The following is an 18,811-nucleotide window of genomic DNA, read 5'->3' as shown; positions in this document are numbered from 1 at the left end:
TTCTAAACATGTCTGCAATGTTATGCTGCTGGGAGGAGATGTTTGTTCCTGTCCCGTCTCAAGGTCAAGTGTGAACTTCTAAAGAGAAGTGCAGAGTATCTATTCAAGAATGTGTATGAGTTTGCTGCTTAAATACAATTGGATGCATATCCCTTCAAGCTGTGTTTTATCTTTCCATTTCTGGGGTAGAAAGTTCTGGACCTCTTTTGCTTTTCTACCTGAATCCTGTCTTGGGAAAAAAATGGGGCTTAAGAAAGCACTGCAGCCATGTCCTGTGAAATTCTCTAGTTAAGCTGTGTTATTTTGCATATCAAACTGAGTGTTTCTTTTTTAGTGCCTTGTATTGCGTGTCTGCCTTGTGTCTTCACAGAAATGAAGTGTATTGAAATGTCAGAAATTAAATCCCTGGTATCTTTGGACTTGTAGATTCAGACCTTTTCTGTGGACCATGTGAATTCTGTTCTAGCTACACAGTAGCGTTGACGATGCTTTTTATATTTATTCACAATTCTTGTTTTTTGAAGGTCTTGGTGCCCCTGGTTCTGTTACAACAGTTTCTGATGGAGTTAACCAGACGGGGCCAGGAACCACTGAGTGCCCTTGTGAACTTCGGGGTGACATATCTAGAAGACTATTCTGCAGACTATATCATTCAACAGGGAGGATGGGTAAGAAGACCATGTTTCATTTTCATACTTTGTCCAAAGCTTATTTGTGATGAATGTGATAAGAGTCTGAACAGGAGTGAAAGCTGAGGAGTTGCTAGAAGGAATGACTCAGAAAAAGCAAAAAAATATGAGGAGGTCAGGACCAAAAAGGGATCTCTGGCAGTCATCTATGTCACTTCTCTGCCCCAAGGCAGAACTGAGTTTTACCCATTCATTTCTGATGTTGACAATAAAGACCTGTGTGATTGGACTCCACAGTTTCCCCAGGCAGTCTGTTCCAGTTCTTTGCATGCCTGGTTTGCTGGATTGCTGTTGTAGTTGAAGAGGTCCCTAGGTGTCAGATAACAATTAGGTGTCATACACGGTGTGTTAAGGTGCTAATTTGTTGGTAATTTGTATGGTGAGCTTTTGATTGTATGTGCTTTCCTGTTAATATACATGCAGCACTGCATGTGGAAGCAAACACCCCTAGCAAGAGATACTGTGCCCAAGAGGCTCTTCTTTTTAATAGTATCCCCTGGTGACTGCTGGGAATGGTATATGTTTTCTTTTCTCCTCTTAAATTTCAGAGGGGTTTTTTAGCAGATAAGTAATTGGAGAACACTTCATAGAGAAATGTCAGTAGGTAGTAATTTATTTTTATAATAAGTGTTAAAATACCTCATGCATATTAGACTTTATAGCTGTATAGGAACATGAATAGAATGAGCAATCAGGATTTCTTTGTGCTTCAGTTTTCCTTGTAGAAATCTTTAATTCATGGTAACCAATGTTCCTGAGTCATGGCATGCTGAGAAGGTTTCATTTAAAAATACATCAGAGAGACAGCTCAGAGCCCAGGAGCTGGGTCTTGAAGGCTGAGCCTTAAGATTACTGGGTTTGGGAGGGATGCCAGATTTGAATGGAATTAATCTGGGATTTGTGAAATGGCTCCAGCAAGTTGATTTATTCTAAAAAGAAAAGCTGTTCAGGAAAACCCAGTGATAAAAAAAGCACTAGTAGGAAAAATCTCATTCAGAAGCTTCTCGCATTTCAAGAGTGTACCTGAGCTTTTTTTTTAAGACTAGTTCTTTCCAGAATTTCTGCACATCTGCACCTTCTTTATCTGTTCCCTTCCTGGCAGTGGTGGATAATAGTTTTCAAGGCCTTTGGGAGGGATTGTTTGTCTTTAATGGAGAGAAGCAGTAACAGCACTCAGCCAAGTGACCTCAGGTTGTTTGATAAATGCACTTACATTTCAAAGTATTTTCATCCCAGGGCAGGTCCTTACTTGCAGCTTTTAGACAGATCAGTGTTGGTGCTGTTTTGCTTTCCTGCCTCGTTTTTTAACCCCAGAAAGGGCTGTGGTCTGTTCTCCAGCCTCTTTTAGAGGCCTGCTGTAAACACACTTAATACAGCGCAAAGCCTCTGAAAACAAGCAGCTTTCCAGCACGGCCTCCAAGGGAGGGGGCTGTGCTTTGTGTTTGTGTGACTGTGCATGTATGTGCAGAGCCGGGCTGCGAGCCCGTCTGTGTCCGTCCAGCCAGGCATGAAATCACACTGACACCAGCGGTGCAGCAAACAAGCCAGAGCTATTTTTGAAACAGCACAAGAGGCGAGGAGAGAGACAAGGTGATGAAAATCCTTTCCAGATGAATTAATGTAGCTGCTCTAACCTTTTGTGAGTTGCTCTGGGCATAGGGCTGGGGACCCACTGGGCATGTGACTTTACGTGGAGGAAGGGAAATATGTGGGTTTACTGTATTTTTTTTTTTTCCTCCCTAAGCAAAATGTTCATCTTTCCCAAGCTGCATGATTCTCAGTTTGTTCCGAGCCTGTGGGATGGTGGTTGGGGATGGCAGTGCTGGGAGCAGGGCGTGGGGCTGGGGTGGGAGAGGTTGTGTTTCTGAGAAGGGCCGGGAAGAGCCGCTGCCATGGAAGTGTTTGCATTTTTTAAGATAAGCATCTGCCACTGGGGCTCTGTGTGCCGGATCAAGTTGTCAGTAATAATCTGCTAGAGCCATAAGGGCAGCGTAGAAACCTGGGAGTCTCCAGTGACTCATGTTGCTGTGACAGTAACAGGGTCAATTTTTGTGTTATTTTGGAGCGGGTGAAGATAGGTCTTTCCTGCAGCTGCGAAGAGCTTGCTTAAAACTGAGAAGATGCCAGAATAGCCTCTCTGGTTTTTTGTGGGCCAGGAGCAAAGGAGAACTTCACAGGAGTCAGCTTTTCAGGGGCAGACCTGAAAAACTCTGTGGTGTCTCTGGTGCTGTCTCTTCCCTTGGCACCGCATGATTTGGGATCTTCCTCAATTTTTGGATTGAAGTCAACCTTTTCCAGGAGGGAAGTAGCCAGTCAAAGGTAAGGGGTCAGCTGAGCCTTTCCTGTGCCCCACTGTGGATCTGGGGAGTCAAAATTTTACAGAGCTGTGTCATGCACTTGGTGCATCCTGCTGTGCAACCAGGATGCAGCTGGAAGAGCTCCCAGTGTTCTGCATGTGTGCAAGGCTTGAAGGTTCCTTTAGGAGCTCAGGAGACTTGTTGGTCTGGGAAAGCATCTGATTGAGGAAGGTGGACAGTTAACTAGCAGCAAAATTGCTGGCTCAAGGGAGTTAAGATTTATAAATTGGATAGCTCTGCAGCAGATTTTGAGAAGTCGACGTGGCTTGTAGGGAATGGGAGATTTGAGATATGAGAGGATGAGAAGTTGCATTTTGATTTTTTTCATGCCAGTCTTGCAGAGAGATGGTTGCGAGATGATGTGTTGAAGCAATGAGTGTTCCCCTCCCATTCTTCCTTCAGGCACTGAAATTGTGATTCAGCTAACTTTGGGTGGCAGGGTGGGACTGGGATGTAATGGTGGGTTGGTTGGTGAGGGAATGGCTGGCATATTTTTGTGTTCAAGTGCATAGGTATTTCAGTGCTGTGATTCTGGCCATTGTGTATCCTGTTCCCCTTCCCCTGGCTCTCTTCCACTACTTCAAGGTGAAAGTCTTCCAAGTAGGAATGTCTGCAGTGCACTGTATATTGTGTTTGGGTGCAGTTGGCAACATAAACATGAATTAAGAGATTAAAGGACCACCTCATCTAGTTTACAATCTCTTAGATTTGCAGGTAGATGCAAAAGGATTTTGGAGGACTGTAGGAAAGCAGTCTTGCTTTCTTCTGGACAGCCTCCCTCTTTCACTAATTGCTGTGACGGGTTTGGCTGCAGCTCTTACATTTACCCTGCTAAAGTCTTAAGTTTTAGTATGGTCTCTCCTTCAGAGCAAAAAGTGTGCTGGGCATTCCAGGTTCTCTAAAAAGGGGACACATTTCTTCCTCCTGACTAATGAGTCAAATGGTCACAATAAGATCTCCTTCCTTTATCATCCTGAACCATTGCAAAGCAGTACCCAACCTGATTACAAGTAGCTTCGTTCTTCTCTTTCCCAAAAGCAATGTTAGGGCTCAACAAACTGACATGCAGTGTACATGCTCTCCCCTCCTTTTTTCTCCTCTCCCCTCCCTTTTTCTCCTCTCCCCACCCCTTTCCTCCTCTCTCCTCCCTTCTCCTCGTCTCCCCTCCCTTTCCTACTCATACCTCCCCTCCCTTTTTGCTCTGTCTGACTTCTCCAGGGCTGAATGCTGCTGCATCAGAAGCAATTCTTGATCTCCTGGAAAGGTGCACAGTAAGGCCAGTCAGTTGGTAAGGATATTTTTCCTCTTCCTTTTCCACCCTTACTCACAAAAAATTCACTTCTTCTCAGGTTCTGCGGATCCTGTTTTCATGGTTAGATTTCATAAATGTGGAAATAGCCTGGGAATGTCTATAAGGAGGAAAAAGTGTAAGATTGCTTGGAAACTAGCTGCCTTTTTTTTTCTCTCAGACTCACATTCCTGTTACAAGCCCATCTGCTTTTCCCTTGTTTGAAGAGGTGAATTAAGCGCACGCAATCGATGTTTATCGGTGTGGAGTTAATAACCAGCCTGGAACTTCTTGTATTTGTGAAGCTGAAATTGTCTCTGCCTTCCCAGGGTTCTTGTCTCACGATGTTCAGGCCTGGATTTGCGTTTAACTAGTTCATTGCCCGTGTTGAAGAGAGTAAAAGTAAATTTGCTTATAATGTGCACAGTGTTTACGGTTTCCTATCTCAGCCTTAGAGGAGCTGTTCTCTCTGTGTTCCCGGTGTTTTGTCTTGGGCTTTGCAGCGAGTGTAAACATTTTCTTTGCTGCTGGTGCTTGAATAATGTGCGTATGAGAGTCTGTTAAACAATCTGGAGGAGAAAGAGTAAAGAGACGCTTGTCATCCCACAGAAGGAGGCAGGCAGTTTGTGCTACCAGGGATGAAAATCTCCTGCAGCAGTCCAGGTGTCTGCCCTGGGAATGACAATGCAGAAATAGAGAGATGTGCTCCACTGGAGGAGAGAGAAGTAAGTTTAATGTGGGAGAGATGCAAGAAAGGGCAGTCTAATTAGAGAAGTCCTAGAAAGGAGTTTTCCTTTCAAAATAATTATAATTTCCACTCGTGTCATGGAACACTGCAGTGTGATGTCCACTCTTATTTGTATCTAACTTCTTTGATACAGTAATAGATTTTTTTTAGGCACTGTGACTGAAGAAGGAAATTAAACAGTAAAGGAGCTACTAGATCTCCTTTCTCTTTTTCCCTCGAACAACTTCAAATCTGTCGTCTGAAGAAGTGGTCTATAAATAACTGAATTTACCTCAATTTAAACAGATAACACAGAAACCTTAAAAGATGTTGGTTTGGTGCTGACTCTCTGCAGGTTGTAGAGGTTATGCTGGAGGGCAGGGATGGAATAGGATCATGTCTGCAGGCTGTTCTAGCCAAAGCATTCCTTGAAGGGAAGAATGAGAGCAGTGGTTGCAGTACAGGGGTGCTTTGATCTGGTTCACTCAACCTTTTTTTTTTTTTCCTTAATAAAAAGTGCTGTCCTATTTGTGGACTATTTGTAAGAACTCTGCTCTCTTTGTCTTGGCTCCACCTATCTCAACAGTTTCAGAGAGATGGACAGAGAGGCACAGTAAGTGCCTGAGGGCTTTTTTTTACTCCTTTATATTTCAAAACGTGTTGTTCTGGATCTGAGTGTTGTCAGCAGCTCCTTTATAATCCCGTTTCTCTGAAGGATTACCAGGGTAGTGCTGTCAGGGCTGACTTCCAGGAGGGTCTGAAGAGGCACAGTGTACCGGGGCTGTGGATGGAGACATGGAGCAGATGGAACTGCAGCCTGGTCAAACAAGGGTGGGAGCGGAGCTTCCGCACCCCAGCAGCCGTCCCTGGGCACAGCCTTTGCCCGCTCATCCCTTGGCACCAGCACACGACTGCTCCTCTGCCACAGCTAGAAATCCTACAGCAAGTGTGTTCCCAGCTCTGGGGAAGTTTGTTGTTGTGGGAAGTTTGCTTATTTCCCCAGAGGGAGATGTCTTAGGACCCCTGGACACAGGCCAGTTCATCACTCCTTGCCTCTTGTTTGTTGGACAGTAGATTTTAAGCACAAATGCACTTGATGGGTTCCTGGTGCTCATTGCTGTGACACTGCTGGTGTGAGGAAAGTGGCCATAGAGTCATAGAATATCCTGAGTTGGAAGGGACCCACAAGGATCATCGAGTCCAGGTCCTGGCCCTGAATCACACCATGTGCCTGAGAACATTGTCCAAATGGTTCTTGAACTTCATTTCTCTCTGTGATGGGTTATGTTACAAGATAGTCAGTACCCTCAACTAAGAAACTTCCTAGCTAAGTTGAGTGGTTTGAATTTTTTATTGTAGCCAGAATTGGTCTCCTGGGACTGTTCTGCCAGTATTTCCTCCTGCACCTCAAGACGCTCTTTTTGTCAGGGATTTTATGTGGGTCTGTTTAGTTTCATGTTGAGGGGTTGAGCCCAGGGAACGTGTTTATTTTTTCCCCTGGTGGCACTTTGATCTGTGTACAGAATTTTTGCCTGTGCTGGACAAAATCAGGATCTGGGGTGTGCGTGTGGCTTGCTGGGCTGTGTGGTTTTTCGAGTGGGCTCTTCTGTGTCTTCAGAAATGAGTTTTGTGTGAGTTGCCTGTCCACATAATTCCTCGTTTATATTTTAAGAACTGAACCAGAGAGACCAGTTGAGCTTTTAAGAACACTTAAAACCAAACCTTAGAAGCAGCTTCCACAGCATTTAGACACAGTTGGTTTGCATTTTCCTGGTCTTTGGTGTTTACAGGGGAGGGCATTCAAAGTCCTCTCAAAGAGGCAGTAAATGTTCTGTTGGACACCTTGATGGGGATCTCTTTCTGTTCACTATTTAATAATATCTCCATTATAGATGCAGTGTGTGCTACTACTCCTACTCTTTTCATAGAGAAAAAAAGTTGCTTTTGCCTTTGAGACATTCAGAATTTGGATGTGAATATTGCTTTGCACCAGGAGCAGATTTACATAAATCAGGCTGAAATTATTATTTTGCTAAATAAGGATTTTTTTTCCTTATGTGTAGTTAAAGTTTTTGCTGTATAGCAAATATAACTACTATAGTTAATAAGTCAGTTTGTATACCCTTAACAACCTATTAGAATACTATGAGAAATAATATTAGTCATCATAAGAGTCAGTTTCCAAGTCGTGGTTTGGGGTTTTTTTTTGTTACATTTGCTGTCTTTAAGTCATAATTGAAACTTGACAGGTGTTTTTTAAGGAGCAGTTCTGTACTGTATGTCAAAGACTGGTGGTGTTCTGAATCCATGGCTGAGAGTGATTTTCAGCAAAGTTCAGGTTCCTGGCACTGGCAGGACTACAGCTAAATCCAGACTGATGGATTCTGCTTGTTGGAGGAGCTTTCAGATGTGTGTTTGTTATCTTGTTACCAGTTTAGAGTAGTCCAGTGTAGCTCACTCTGTAGCATAGCAGCTACACCCTGTCCTGAGGGTGAGCCTGCCACAACTGTTAGAGTGCTTTCTGTCACTTGTCCAAATACTTTCTGCAAGTCAGACCCCACGGGCTGAGGACAGTGGGGTCTGACTGCAGTAGCTCTGTTCTTTAGGTCTGCAGATGCCACCTCCACAGAATTGCTGATCTTTTCCTCAGGCCTGCCTCATGGGCTGTGAACCATTCTGGTTATGTTCTAGCCAAGAAAGGAAATATGAAGTTCTCCTTCTCCTCCTCACAACTTGTGCCCATTCTTCCCTCAAGTGGCAGTGGCTGGGATCAGGAGTGGCAGGATGCTGTGGTGAGGGGCTTACCCACGCTTCTCTACCACACCTGACGTGGTTCTCTAAGTGTGCTGGATGAGTTTGTAAGTCTCCCGTGGCAAATTTGAAAAAGAGCAGCTCTGATCTTTCTGGTTTGAAGCAGTAGACTGTCTATTTACAATAAACAAAGCAGATAAAGAAATGCTTACATACATTCGGGCTTACTAATAAATCTAAAGTGTAGGGCTTATATAAGACCTCAAGTTATTAAAAATCCTTCCACATGTTACATCCTGTCCTGAAATAATCTGCCTGTTGGGGCTTTGCTTCTGGGTCACATCTGTAGATGAATCAAGAGAATTGTCCTGAATGTCATTCAGTTTTTATTGCAGTTGCTTTAAAAGGGGAAAAAAAAACCACCAGGAAGTGCAAACCTCAACTGAACTGGCACAAAATCCTGGCTTTATCCGCTTGACTTTATGTATTAAATCTTAATTCAGCTCAAGAAATATTAATCACGTATCCTAAATAATGCCTATTACTGTCTGGCTTTTCAATTAAAGCTTCGTAAGCTTTTAACGAAAAAGCGGTGGAATGGAATTACCCACTGCCACTTGGGGCGTTCAGCTCTCCCCCAGGTTTGCCAACCCTGGCTTCAGGCTTGGAGAGTTGTGTCCCCGAGGCACTGACACGGAAGTTAAATTGTCTGTAAAGACAGAAAGGAATCAGCCAGGCTGCATAAGGCTCTGATTTGTAGGGAGCCAGCGACTGATAACTCTTTTGAGGTCAGCGCAGCCTGCGTGAGAAGAGGAACAATAACACTCTTGAGCCCCTTTGGCCCTCCTCCCTTCTGCTGAAGGCAGGATGTGTGTGTGGTGTTGGTTCATGTATTACTGAAGTATTTGAAATGTTGAGGGTTGCCCATGTTTCTTGTAGCACCCCCCCTCATTTCCTTACGCTCTCCAAAGCAGTTTATCCTGCGTGTTACCCTCAGGATCTTACTTGTATTTTGTGAGAAGTGTGTCTCCAGTGAAAGTGCTCCAGCAAAGCATGTTTTAAAAATGCCTTGATATGTGGGAATAACCAGAATAACTAATGCCCAATCCTTGTACACCAGTGTTGCCTCCCCATCTGTTTGTCAGCTGGCTGAGGATCTGGCATCATGTCATACTGAGCAAAGATATTTTCTGGGCCTCGGCACCTGCTGGTCCACATTACAGCTGTGGTGGTACCTTATGTACCACATGTAGGTGGAACTACTTGTTCTTTTTTATCATGGGCAAATTGTCTGTGGGTTTCCTTTGATTTTCCTTATGACAGGGAAGGGAATAGTGAAGAGTGGTGGATCAGGAAGAGAGCAGAAGCAGAGGCTAAAGGAATAAGTACGTATTAAGAAGCATCAGGATGGCTTAAATTTCACGGCAGTCTCTGTACCCAACTGTCTCTGTTGGCTACAGGTGGCTCCATCCTCCCCTCTGTGGGCTGCTGAGTCACAGCTCAAAGCCTCTGGGCTTTCTCTGGTGTACAGGGTGTGACTGCAGGGGAATTCAGGCTGTCTGAGTATGGCCCTGGGTGGTGCTTATTTTAGTTCATTATGGAAGTTTGCTGCAATTGCCAGGGCTCACAAACCCGCAGCAGCACGGTGTGGTTTTGGAATATTTTTGTGTATGCCTCGTGTTGAGTGGGTCACAGCAGCAGGGGCACACTCCCAGGGCAGTGCCAAGAGCAGAGCTGGTATCAGGGCTGGGTGTCCCTGTTCTTTTTGCTAATGTCAGATCACAGCTGTGGCCTAGTGTGCTGTGATGTGCTGTGGAGGGGAAATCATTCTGATTTGTGGAAGGGTAGAGCTGAGCAGGGAGGAGGGTAGTACAGAGGTTCATGAGATTGCAGGTTTCACCCCTAATTATTTTGTTGTTTAATTGCCACTCTTAAGAGTCTGTGTCACTTGTGGAAATTAAAAATCTGTTATAATCGGAGGTGTCTGGTACTGGCTTATATTCCAGTGAGAGTATTTCCTACTTAATCAACATCCAGAGCAAACCCTGATGGTGAAAGGAGTGAGTGTACAATCTCAGAGTGGGCAGTGAGCTGCCTCTCCATCCTCAGCAGAGTGGTGGGAGCTGACAACAGTGACTGACTCCCTGCTGTGCTGCTCTCCAGTGTCTGCTGGAGCAGGACAGGGCAGTGCTGCTGTGGAGTCCTGTCCTCCCACACTGCACAGCAGCCCCGGCCCACACGGCTCAGGGCTCTTTTGGATCCAGTAACCTCTGCCTTTACTTCAGTTTCTTGGCTCTTCTTTTCCACTGCCCTTCCTTTGCAATGCTGGTTGTTTCCCCCTGGGTGTCGAGCTCCATTTTTTTTTAATGGCCTGAGCTGCATTTAAAAAAAATTAGTTGTTCTAGTGAAACATGACTTTCAAGAGAGTACCAGAGCCCTGAACTGTCAGTCACTGCTCACAGAGCAAAACTTGCTTTGGGTTTGTTGGCATGTGGGTGGTGTCTGAAATTTTCACAAAGGTAATGCTTTATTAGCTTTTATTTCATTCTGAATTAAGACTTTGTGGAGATCCTTAAGCAGTTAATGAACAGCTTAATCACCTTTAACCCTTTCCCCTGAGGAACTCTGTGCTTCATTTCTCTTTAGAGTTTCTGAACATGTTACCGAGCTGGATGATGTTTCCCACATCCAACCAATTTAAAGGCATTTATGAAGAAAAATTCCTTTTCAAAGTGTTCTTCAGTATTCCTTTGTTCATGTCCAAATATATTCTGAAATTCCATGGGCTGAGGAGATTTACATCCCAACCCTGCTTCATGTGTTCTGATCACAGCTCCTGCCAGTGACCAGCAGTGTTTGTGCTGCCTCTCCTGTGTCTGCCAACTCACTTTTTGGGATTTTGGTGGGGTTTTTTTGTCTGTGTGGACATCCTTCCCTGTTCTAGGGCAGTGAGGAGTTGCAGTGTGTCTTGTGTCTCTGTGAAGAGGAATGGGAAACAGTAGGTAGGAAACTGGAGCACAGTCCACCCCCAAATGCACTGGTGTTGGAAAAGTTTAAAAAAGAGGGACAACTGCTTGGAGTGCTTTAGAACTGTTGCGTGTAGAAGGGAGCAGAAAGAAAGAGAATGAATGGAATTTTTTTCTTCATGTTATGATGGAATGTACCAGAAAGCTTGATAATTGAACAAGGAATTTGCACAGAAGAGGCTCCCAGCACTGCAGTACTTTATAGAATGTTCAAATATTTTTGTTACGAGCAGGAAAGTTATTGGATCTCTGTTAATGGTTTCACAGACTTCTAATATGTGGCATAGCAAACTTTGGGGTTCCTCTCTGTCCCATCTCTTTGTCCTGGTTTCAGCTGGAATAGTTAATTTTCTTTTTGGTAGCTGCTACAGAGTTGGGTTTTGAATTTAGTATGAGAGTAATGTTGATAACATGCTGATGTTTTGGCTGTGTAACACTTACCCTAAACCAAGCCCTTTTCAGTTTCTCATGCTCTGTTAACAAGGAGGGGCACAAGAGGCTGGGAGGGAGGGTGGCCAGGACAGCTAACCCAAACTGGTAATATCCAAGGGATATTCCATACCACAGAATGTCATGCTCCCTGTGTGAACTTGGGGGAGTTTGCTGGGAGCTGCCGATCGCTGCTGGGGAATGAGCTAAATACAAACAAGCCAACTCTGTCAGCATCTCTGCATGTCTGTGCTTGGTTGTTTGTTTCAACTTAACTTTTCAAGACTTTGGCTACACAACTTAATTTTAAGAACAGCTAAAATTGTTTGCGGTAAAATACTAGAATTACTGTATATTCCAGCTTGTTGGTACAAAGTAGAAATGCAGGCTTCAGATAGCACTGGAAATGGGATAAAATTACTGTAAGAGGAACACTGTTGGAGGAAAACAGACAAGCAATAGGGTGCACAGAAAGGAGAAGGCAGCTGTATTCAGCTGGGCACACGTCCCTGTGTTTGCTTGCTTTGTTTTGTTGCAGTTTGGTTTCAGATTTTAGTATCTTGTCTGGTTAATAGTGGTGTGTTTTGGTGGTGTACTCGGCGATGCAGTAACGTCAGGGAAAGGAGGAGCTCCCAGCAAAGCTCATCTAAGAGGTTCCATTCTCTGGAAATGCCAGCTGGACCAGCTGGGTCCTGTAAGCTACTGAAATGTAGGTCAGGCAGCTGCAGAGCCCTCTCATCTTTCTTCCAGCTCAAGTTTCCAGGTGTCCTGTTCCTTCCTGTACAGGGGAGGTAATGCTGAAGCCGTGGCTCATATGTTGTGTCTTCCCTTTTGTTTGTAGGGGACAGTCTTTACTTTGGAATCCGAAGAGGAAGAGTACCCTGGGCTCATCGCAGAGGACAGTAATGACATCTACATCCTGACCAGTGACAACTCAGGCCAGGTGAGCCCCCCAGAGTCCCCCACGGTGACCACGTCGTGGCAGTCGGAGAGCCTGCCCGTCTCCCTGTCGGCGAGTCAGAGCTGGCACACGGAGAGCCTGCCAGTCTCCCTGGGGCCTGAGTCCTGGCAGCAAGTGGCTATGGATCCTGAAGAAGTCAAAAGCCTGGACAGCAACGGAGGGGGCGAAGAGAGGAGTGAGAACAACTCTTCCAACTCCGACATTGTTCACGTGGAGAAGGAAGAGATACCGGAGGGGATTGAGGAAGCAGTGGTGGCAGCTGGCGCTGCAGAGACCATGCAGGCGGCATTTCCGGAAACCTCTGCTTCTCTACAGGAAGCAAAACCTCCAGCTGAAGTTGCTGCTGTTGAAAAAGCACATCCCTCTGCACTTCTGCGTGCAACACAGGAGGAAAAGGGAAAAGCGGCCGAAGAGCTTGTTGAACCTGAAATCCCTGCCCTAAGTAAACCTGTCCCAAAGTTAGCGCCGTCAGAAGAAAAGGCTGCACCAGAACCTGAGAAAATACTGCTTCCAGGGGAAAAAAAAGTGGGGAAAGAGGGCCATTTGGAAGAAGCAGAAGAGAAATCCTCCGCTGCCGAGGAGAAGCCCATCCTATTGCCGGAAGGGAAATCGATACTGCTGTACGGCGGGGCTGCCGCCGTGGCTATATTGGCTGTAGCGGTCGGAGTAGCGCTGGCGCTTAGGAAAAAGTAACGGAGCTCTCTTGAGGAGGAGGAGGAGTGGGGAGAGACAAGAGAGCACCATCCAGTTTTTTTGTAGTTGTGTTGCCTAAGGGTTGAGCTGCCTGCTGTTTAATTGGACATTCGAGTAACTTAATGGTGACGGGGTGAGGTTGTTCAATAAGCCTCCAGCTACGGACAATCATGTTTTTAGTAGAATTGGGGCGGGGACTGGTTTTTCGTGATTAAAGTACTGGGGTATTTTTAAAAAAAAAAACAAAAAAAAAATTCTGCAAATTTAAGAACCTAAGTGCAGGTGCTGAAGAAAGGGGTGCTCATACTCTAGGAACTGGAACAGAGAATCCCCAGGGGAAGGGGAGAGCCAGCTGCTGCCAACCCCTGGAGTTTTTGGCTTCTCAGACTGACCGCTATTGCAGCTGTGCTGTCTTGTCACTTCCCGTCGCGCCCCAGAGCCCTTCCTAACAAACATTAGCCAACCTGAGTCCTGTAGCGAGAGGCTGGTCTCCCTTTTGTCTCAGCTTCCTCTCAGGTACAGCACTGCTCCTCATAACCTTCCAGGTTCCTCCTAAGCCCCGGTGGGACAGTGCTTTTTTTTACCTCTTGGCTCACACTGGTTTTGGCCCCTAACGTTTACTGGAGCCCCATCCTGTGAAGATGCTGCCTCTCTATTGCTGTATTATCTCTGAGCATCCTGGTGTTCCTGGGGTAGAGGTGCTGCCCAGGAGGGTGGGAGGGACACTGCTGGTTTGAGAACTCATTTGCTTTCCTCCTGCCTGGCCCACTTACTGCGACCCCTCGGTTACCAGAGGTGCAAAATTCATGCTGGACACGGTGCCGCTTGGATCAGTGCTCTGATCTCCGGGGCGCGTTCAGCGGTAAACGCTCTGCTGTCCTGTGTCACGCTGCAGTCTGCATCGTCTTTCCCAAGTTAAGCACAGAGTGTATTTAGTCCTAACTTGGTCTTGCCTGTGACAGAATCCCAGATATATAAAGCAATGGATTCTAGTGAGCAAAAGAGCATTAAACATCTCCTCTATCTGCTTGTTCCTGACCTGACCCGGAGCGCTGGTCAGTGCGATTTCTTTTGCAGCGGTGAATCTGTAATCAGCTAAACTTACAGGTTCACAAATGCTGAGAAAAGTTACTTTGGCAGAAAGGAAACCCCTCTTCCTGCAGTCACAACACTTCAGGTGCGTGTGGAGAGAAACGTTTTAAGTATTGCCATGCTCGTTAGTCAGATCCAGCTACAAGCCTTCCTCTTTCAGCATGTTTGTGTGTCTGTCCATGTCCACTGCAGCTCTGTGGGCAAGACCTTGGGCTTTCCAGGCAGAACTATGGATGCATCTCTGAAGGTTGGTGCTGGCACTGTGGCTTAGACCAGCTGGAGGGAGGTGAAGGGGAACTCTCGATAATGTAGAAACCGAAACATGAGCTTACAGGAATCTTACTCTTCACAAAGCACAAAGACAAGGTACTTTTATTTCTAAATAACCTTATCTAGGGTACATCTCCTGGTGAGCCTGTTTCTTGAGGGATCTCAGAATGAAGAGATTTTTAGCATATTCTCTATTTTAGGATATTCTTGCTGCATTTTCCTATCCCAGGATGCTGGAAAGTTAGTCAGAGCGTATCAGATTCTGAGGAATTATTTTTGGTTAAGCTTTTGTGTGAATGGATTTTCTAGAAAACTTACTGGATTTTGAACTCTGTGTGTGAGAAGTTGAATATTAAGAGGAAGGTTGTCACGTATGTGCTGCCACTGTGGACTGAACTTGGGAGCTGTGGAGTTCTGAACTTTACTGTTGATCACTAATGGCTCTTTTTCCATATACAAAACTTAGTAGTTTGGCCTTAACAGAAAAAAAACAAAACCCTTTATCATATTGCAAAGCAGAATTGACTTTGCCATTTCCTGGTAGTCTCATTGCTGTGCTTTCCTGCCTGGTCAGTCAGGATAGGGCTGCCCCTCTCCTGCTGCTTTGCTGATGGCTTTGGGTTCTTCTCCAGGAACATTCTCTGCGGGAAAAAGGGCTGTTCTGAACCTGACCTACATCCTCTCCTTACTGAAGACACTGAGCCTACATCTGGGACATCCCCAGCTGTTGCCACACAGCAGGTTACTCTAAAGCAGAGGTGGATTCTGTGGACACTGGATAATTTGTGTATCAAGGGGGGGTGCAGACAGGGCTGGTTTTACTTTAACTCTTCTCTGGATGTAGTTGTTTCAGTTTTAGTGTGGGAGATCAGTAGAGGACAGGAATAAATCCAGGCTAGCTAGGGAAGAAGTCCATAATTTGTTGGCACAAGGAGCCCAGCAGGGTATTAAATACAAAGCATCTTCTTCCACACAGCAGTGAGAAGGTGGCAGCAGGAGTAAGGAATAAAGTGACTGTGTTGTCTTTTGCCTGACTGTGAAAATACTTGAGTATCTGGTGTGTTGCCACATTTAATGGAGCATCAGCTGCACTGTATGTTTTTGCTTGGTCCTTCCTCTAGAATATTCTTTTCCTCTAAGGGTCTTTTAGATTTGGCAAGTCAGCAAGAATTTGTACCCTCTTCTCCCCCACCCCACTGACCACATGTTCAGGACATTGTGAGTCTCTTTCCTCTGGGAACACTCCATTAGTTAGAAAGGTCAGTTGTGGGCTTGAATTCTGCTGAATTTGGAGTCCTGTGGTCAGAGCTGGGACAGGCCCTGTGGAAGTCACCAAAGGGCAGGTAAGGTCAGATGGCAGTGTTCTTCCAGACCTGAGTGACCGGCTGAGTGACAGGCTGCTCTGTCAGAGGTGTGAATTAGAAAATGGAAGGGGTTTTCCCCCCATCCTCAAGTATATTGCAGTAATCCTACACTGCAGGGTCTAACTACCCTGAAAGGTGGGATGCAACCTCTCTTTAATCTCTTGTAGCTGGCAGAGGGAAAGGCAGTAGCTCTATACTTACAAAAGGGCAACTTGCGTTGCATATCCCCTTCCCAAAAGTGCCTCAATATCTGTCCTCGAGTGGCCTGTACCTTAACAAAATATCTACCTTAGACCCATTCTGTCTTCACTTTATCCTTAGCACACCCTAAAGCTGAGATGCTAAAACAGCAGCAGACAAGATCTACAAAGAAGTGGTAAATAGTTAATGACCTGCAGTGGGCAGCGTGCTCAGTAAGGAGCTGTCAACGAAAAGGCTTTCAAGATAAGGTGCAACTTAAATTTCAGCTGTGCTTAATTCTAAGATATGCTCAGTTGGGCATTGTGGCTGGGAGATGGCCAAGGGCTTTCTTCAGCTGGCACTGCAGGAACAAGAGGCTGGGAGCAAAGACCAAACCCCAGAATCCCACTGTTACCCAAAAGCTCAAAGTGCAGACACAGAGCCATGTCCCTGCCTGTTGTAGCTGCCCTGTGTGGGGTGGAGCCTGGTGGACTCACAAAATCCAGCTGTGGGGCTGGAGGTGGGGCAACACGACAGTATTGAGCTGCTCAGCTGGCCAAAACAGGAATATTACTGGGCATAGAGAGAGAGGCAGCTTGAATACTTAAGGTTTTCGTTTTCACTGGGCTGGGTGGGTGCTGAGGGGGGTTCTCAGGGTGGTAATTCGGCTGCTGAAAACTACAGAAAATAACTTAATCTGAGATGCTAGGGCTGGCCCAACCAAACAATCTGGAGCCAAGAAAGCAGCACTTCTGCAGCCTTCTGTCCATTAAGATGTGAATCTTGGAGCAGCTGCTGCTCCAGGTACTCACCAGTCCAAACAGAAGCTCCTGGCACAGAGCCGGATGATGCAGCGGGAGCGTGGTCTCTGTTCAGTATTGCACCTGCTCTTGGACACCAGTTTAGATTCTGGCTGGAGGTGAAGTGCCTGTTGTGGTGGTGTTTGCAGTTGGTTGTTTCTTTCCTAACATGCCTTCTGGAGAGCAACTTAGTACTAAGGAATCCATCCTTGCTGTTTGTGAGGGCTTGATTTTTCTTCTTGGCTGGAAGCTGCGCTCAGGCATCTGCAGCTCGAGGGCCAGGTGAAAGCTGCAGTGCTGAGTGCTCTTAGACAGGATAAGTTCTGCTGCCAGAATCCCGCTTCCTTCCTTTTCACACAGCATTGATCACAGCCAGCCTAACACACTGGACTGGATTTTTTAACTAATCAATGCTTTCTAAGGGTCACAAGCAAGGTTCTCAAGTTTGGTCTTTTTTCATTTTAATGACTGTAGTAGATAAAATAATCTGAGTTTATAAACCTTCCCGGCATTTAATTTCAGCTACAGTGATATGGCAGTACTAGGAAGGCCCTAGGAAGGTAGATCTTGCTATTTTGGCAGAAAAAAATAGAAGTGCTTCTGGCAGCATCATGTCTCACTCCCTAAGCCAGAGCAAGCTCCTGTTACAGAATTTGAGAGTGTAATTATGAGGTTCCTTTGCTGTGAAATGGGGGGGTGTGGGGTGGAGAGGTGAACACAGCCCAGCTGCAATGCCTGAGGGGCTTCAGAATGCCCAAGGCTTCAGGAGAATGTTTTATCCCAGGCTCTGTTTGTGTCTGCTCAGGTTGAAGCACAACAGGAGAAAGTGTTTCCCAGTGAAACATGGAGAGGTGAGGCACAGTATCTCCTGTACCAAGTGAAGGCAGAAGCTGTGCATGACTTTAATTTGGCTTGGTCTGCTTAATTTCAGCACTAGGGAGGTTACAAGAACAGTATTGCTTTGACTCCATGTATGTACCTGTGCTTCAAACTGCAAGCTCTGTATTGCCATAACAAAAAAGGGGGGTGAGGGGGTGTTTATAAAATTTAAGCCACCACTACTTGATTCCCAGCAGAGTGAGCTCTCAGGCCCGGAGGAGCAGGGAATTCAGTTTGACAGAGTGAACTCTCCTGCCCAGTCCTTGGCTGGGGAATGGCACCAGCTCAGAGGGGTCAGCTGCAGTGTTAAGTCCAGGGGAACCACAAACACGTCATCACCCAGATCCACTTCCTTAAGTTAAATAACTTATCACTTTTTTTCCTGCTTAGAGCTGACCCTCTCTTGGTCTCTTGGGTAGGTGACTTGCTTCCTCCGAGCCAGAGGTCTATGGTCATGCTGTAGAAGTGGGGGAGCTCCTGTTGGCTTCCAGTGGAAGCTGCCTTTGATCTCCCTGCAGTATCTGCAGGGGAGGGAAGGAACACTATCAATGTGGACAGAACAAGCTGCAGAGGATGCATCTTACTGCTATACCTTTAGGGGGTCTGTCCCCATTTTTAACTTGCAGTATAAGCAGTATAAGCAGCTTATACTTGCAGTATAAGCTTTTATTCAAACTCAGACCAAAAGAATGCCACTTGATTTGTTAAGTAGCAAAGACTAATGGGACTTGATTTGTTAAGTAGCAAAGACTAATGGGACTGACTAAAGCTGCATGTTAGGGGATATCTTCTACTAGGCTTCTGCTGGGTGTAAGCAAATAGTGACAGACTTGCAGGGATTTCGGATTCTGTTCTCAAGAGGCCTGCCTGGGGGAAGAGACCCTGACTGGTCCTCAAGTCACCCATTATCCCAGGAACTCGTCATACTGTTCCTTCTAATATGCAAGTGCAGCCCTCTTGGGGAAAACCGTCTAAAGCTTCTTGTGCCATTTGGTTAATAAAAGTGTTTCCACCTTTAAAAGAAAGTTCTTCCCAGCTTCATTGTTCTATAGTCAGTTGAAGTGAAGGGGTATGTACATTTTTTCCCTCTGCTAATGGGACACTGCTGTAAGATCCATGCCCCCAGGTTGCACTTTAATAAATGGTACAGTTTTCAAGAACAATGTGTAGACTACTTCTGTGCTTCCCCCTCTCCCTGTTTTAGTGCAGGCACCAAAAGAAAAGATGCTTTTACTTACATAAAATTTGCTTATGCAAGGCACAAGGACAGGACCAGAGTGTCTCTACTGCTGCCAGCTGCATTGT

General features: G+C 45.7%; 1 protein-coding gene across 3 annotated transcripts in view; it reads left to right on the top strand.

Annotated features, from left to right (window-relative positions):
* Nucleotides 1-18,669, top strand: part of BCL2L13 (BCL2 like 13) — a 41,480-nt gene extending 22,811 nt beyond the window's left edge. For all 3 annotated transcript variants that reach the window (XM_064654503.1, XM_064654504.1, XM_064654505.1), the window contains 2 exons: nt 525-668; nt 12,109-18,669. In XM_064654503.1, the coding sequence (XP_064510573.1) occupies nt 525-668; nt 12,109-12,921 (957 nt within the window). In that variant the 3' untranslated portion in view covers nt 12,922-18,669. The remainder of the gene's footprint in view (nt 1-524; nt 669-12,108) is intronic.
* Nucleotides 18,670-18,811: the final 142 nt, after the last annotated feature.

Source organism: Pseudopipra pipra, chromosome 5, assembly GCF_036250125.1.
Source record: "Pseudopipra pipra isolate bDixPip1 chromosome 5, bDixPip1.hap1, whole genome shotgun sequence".
NCBI classification, from domain to species: Eukaryota; Metazoa; Chordata; class Aves; order Passeriformes; family Pipridae; genus Pseudopipra; species Pseudopipra pipra.
This window is presented reverse-complemented; position numbering and strand designations above follow the sequence as displayed.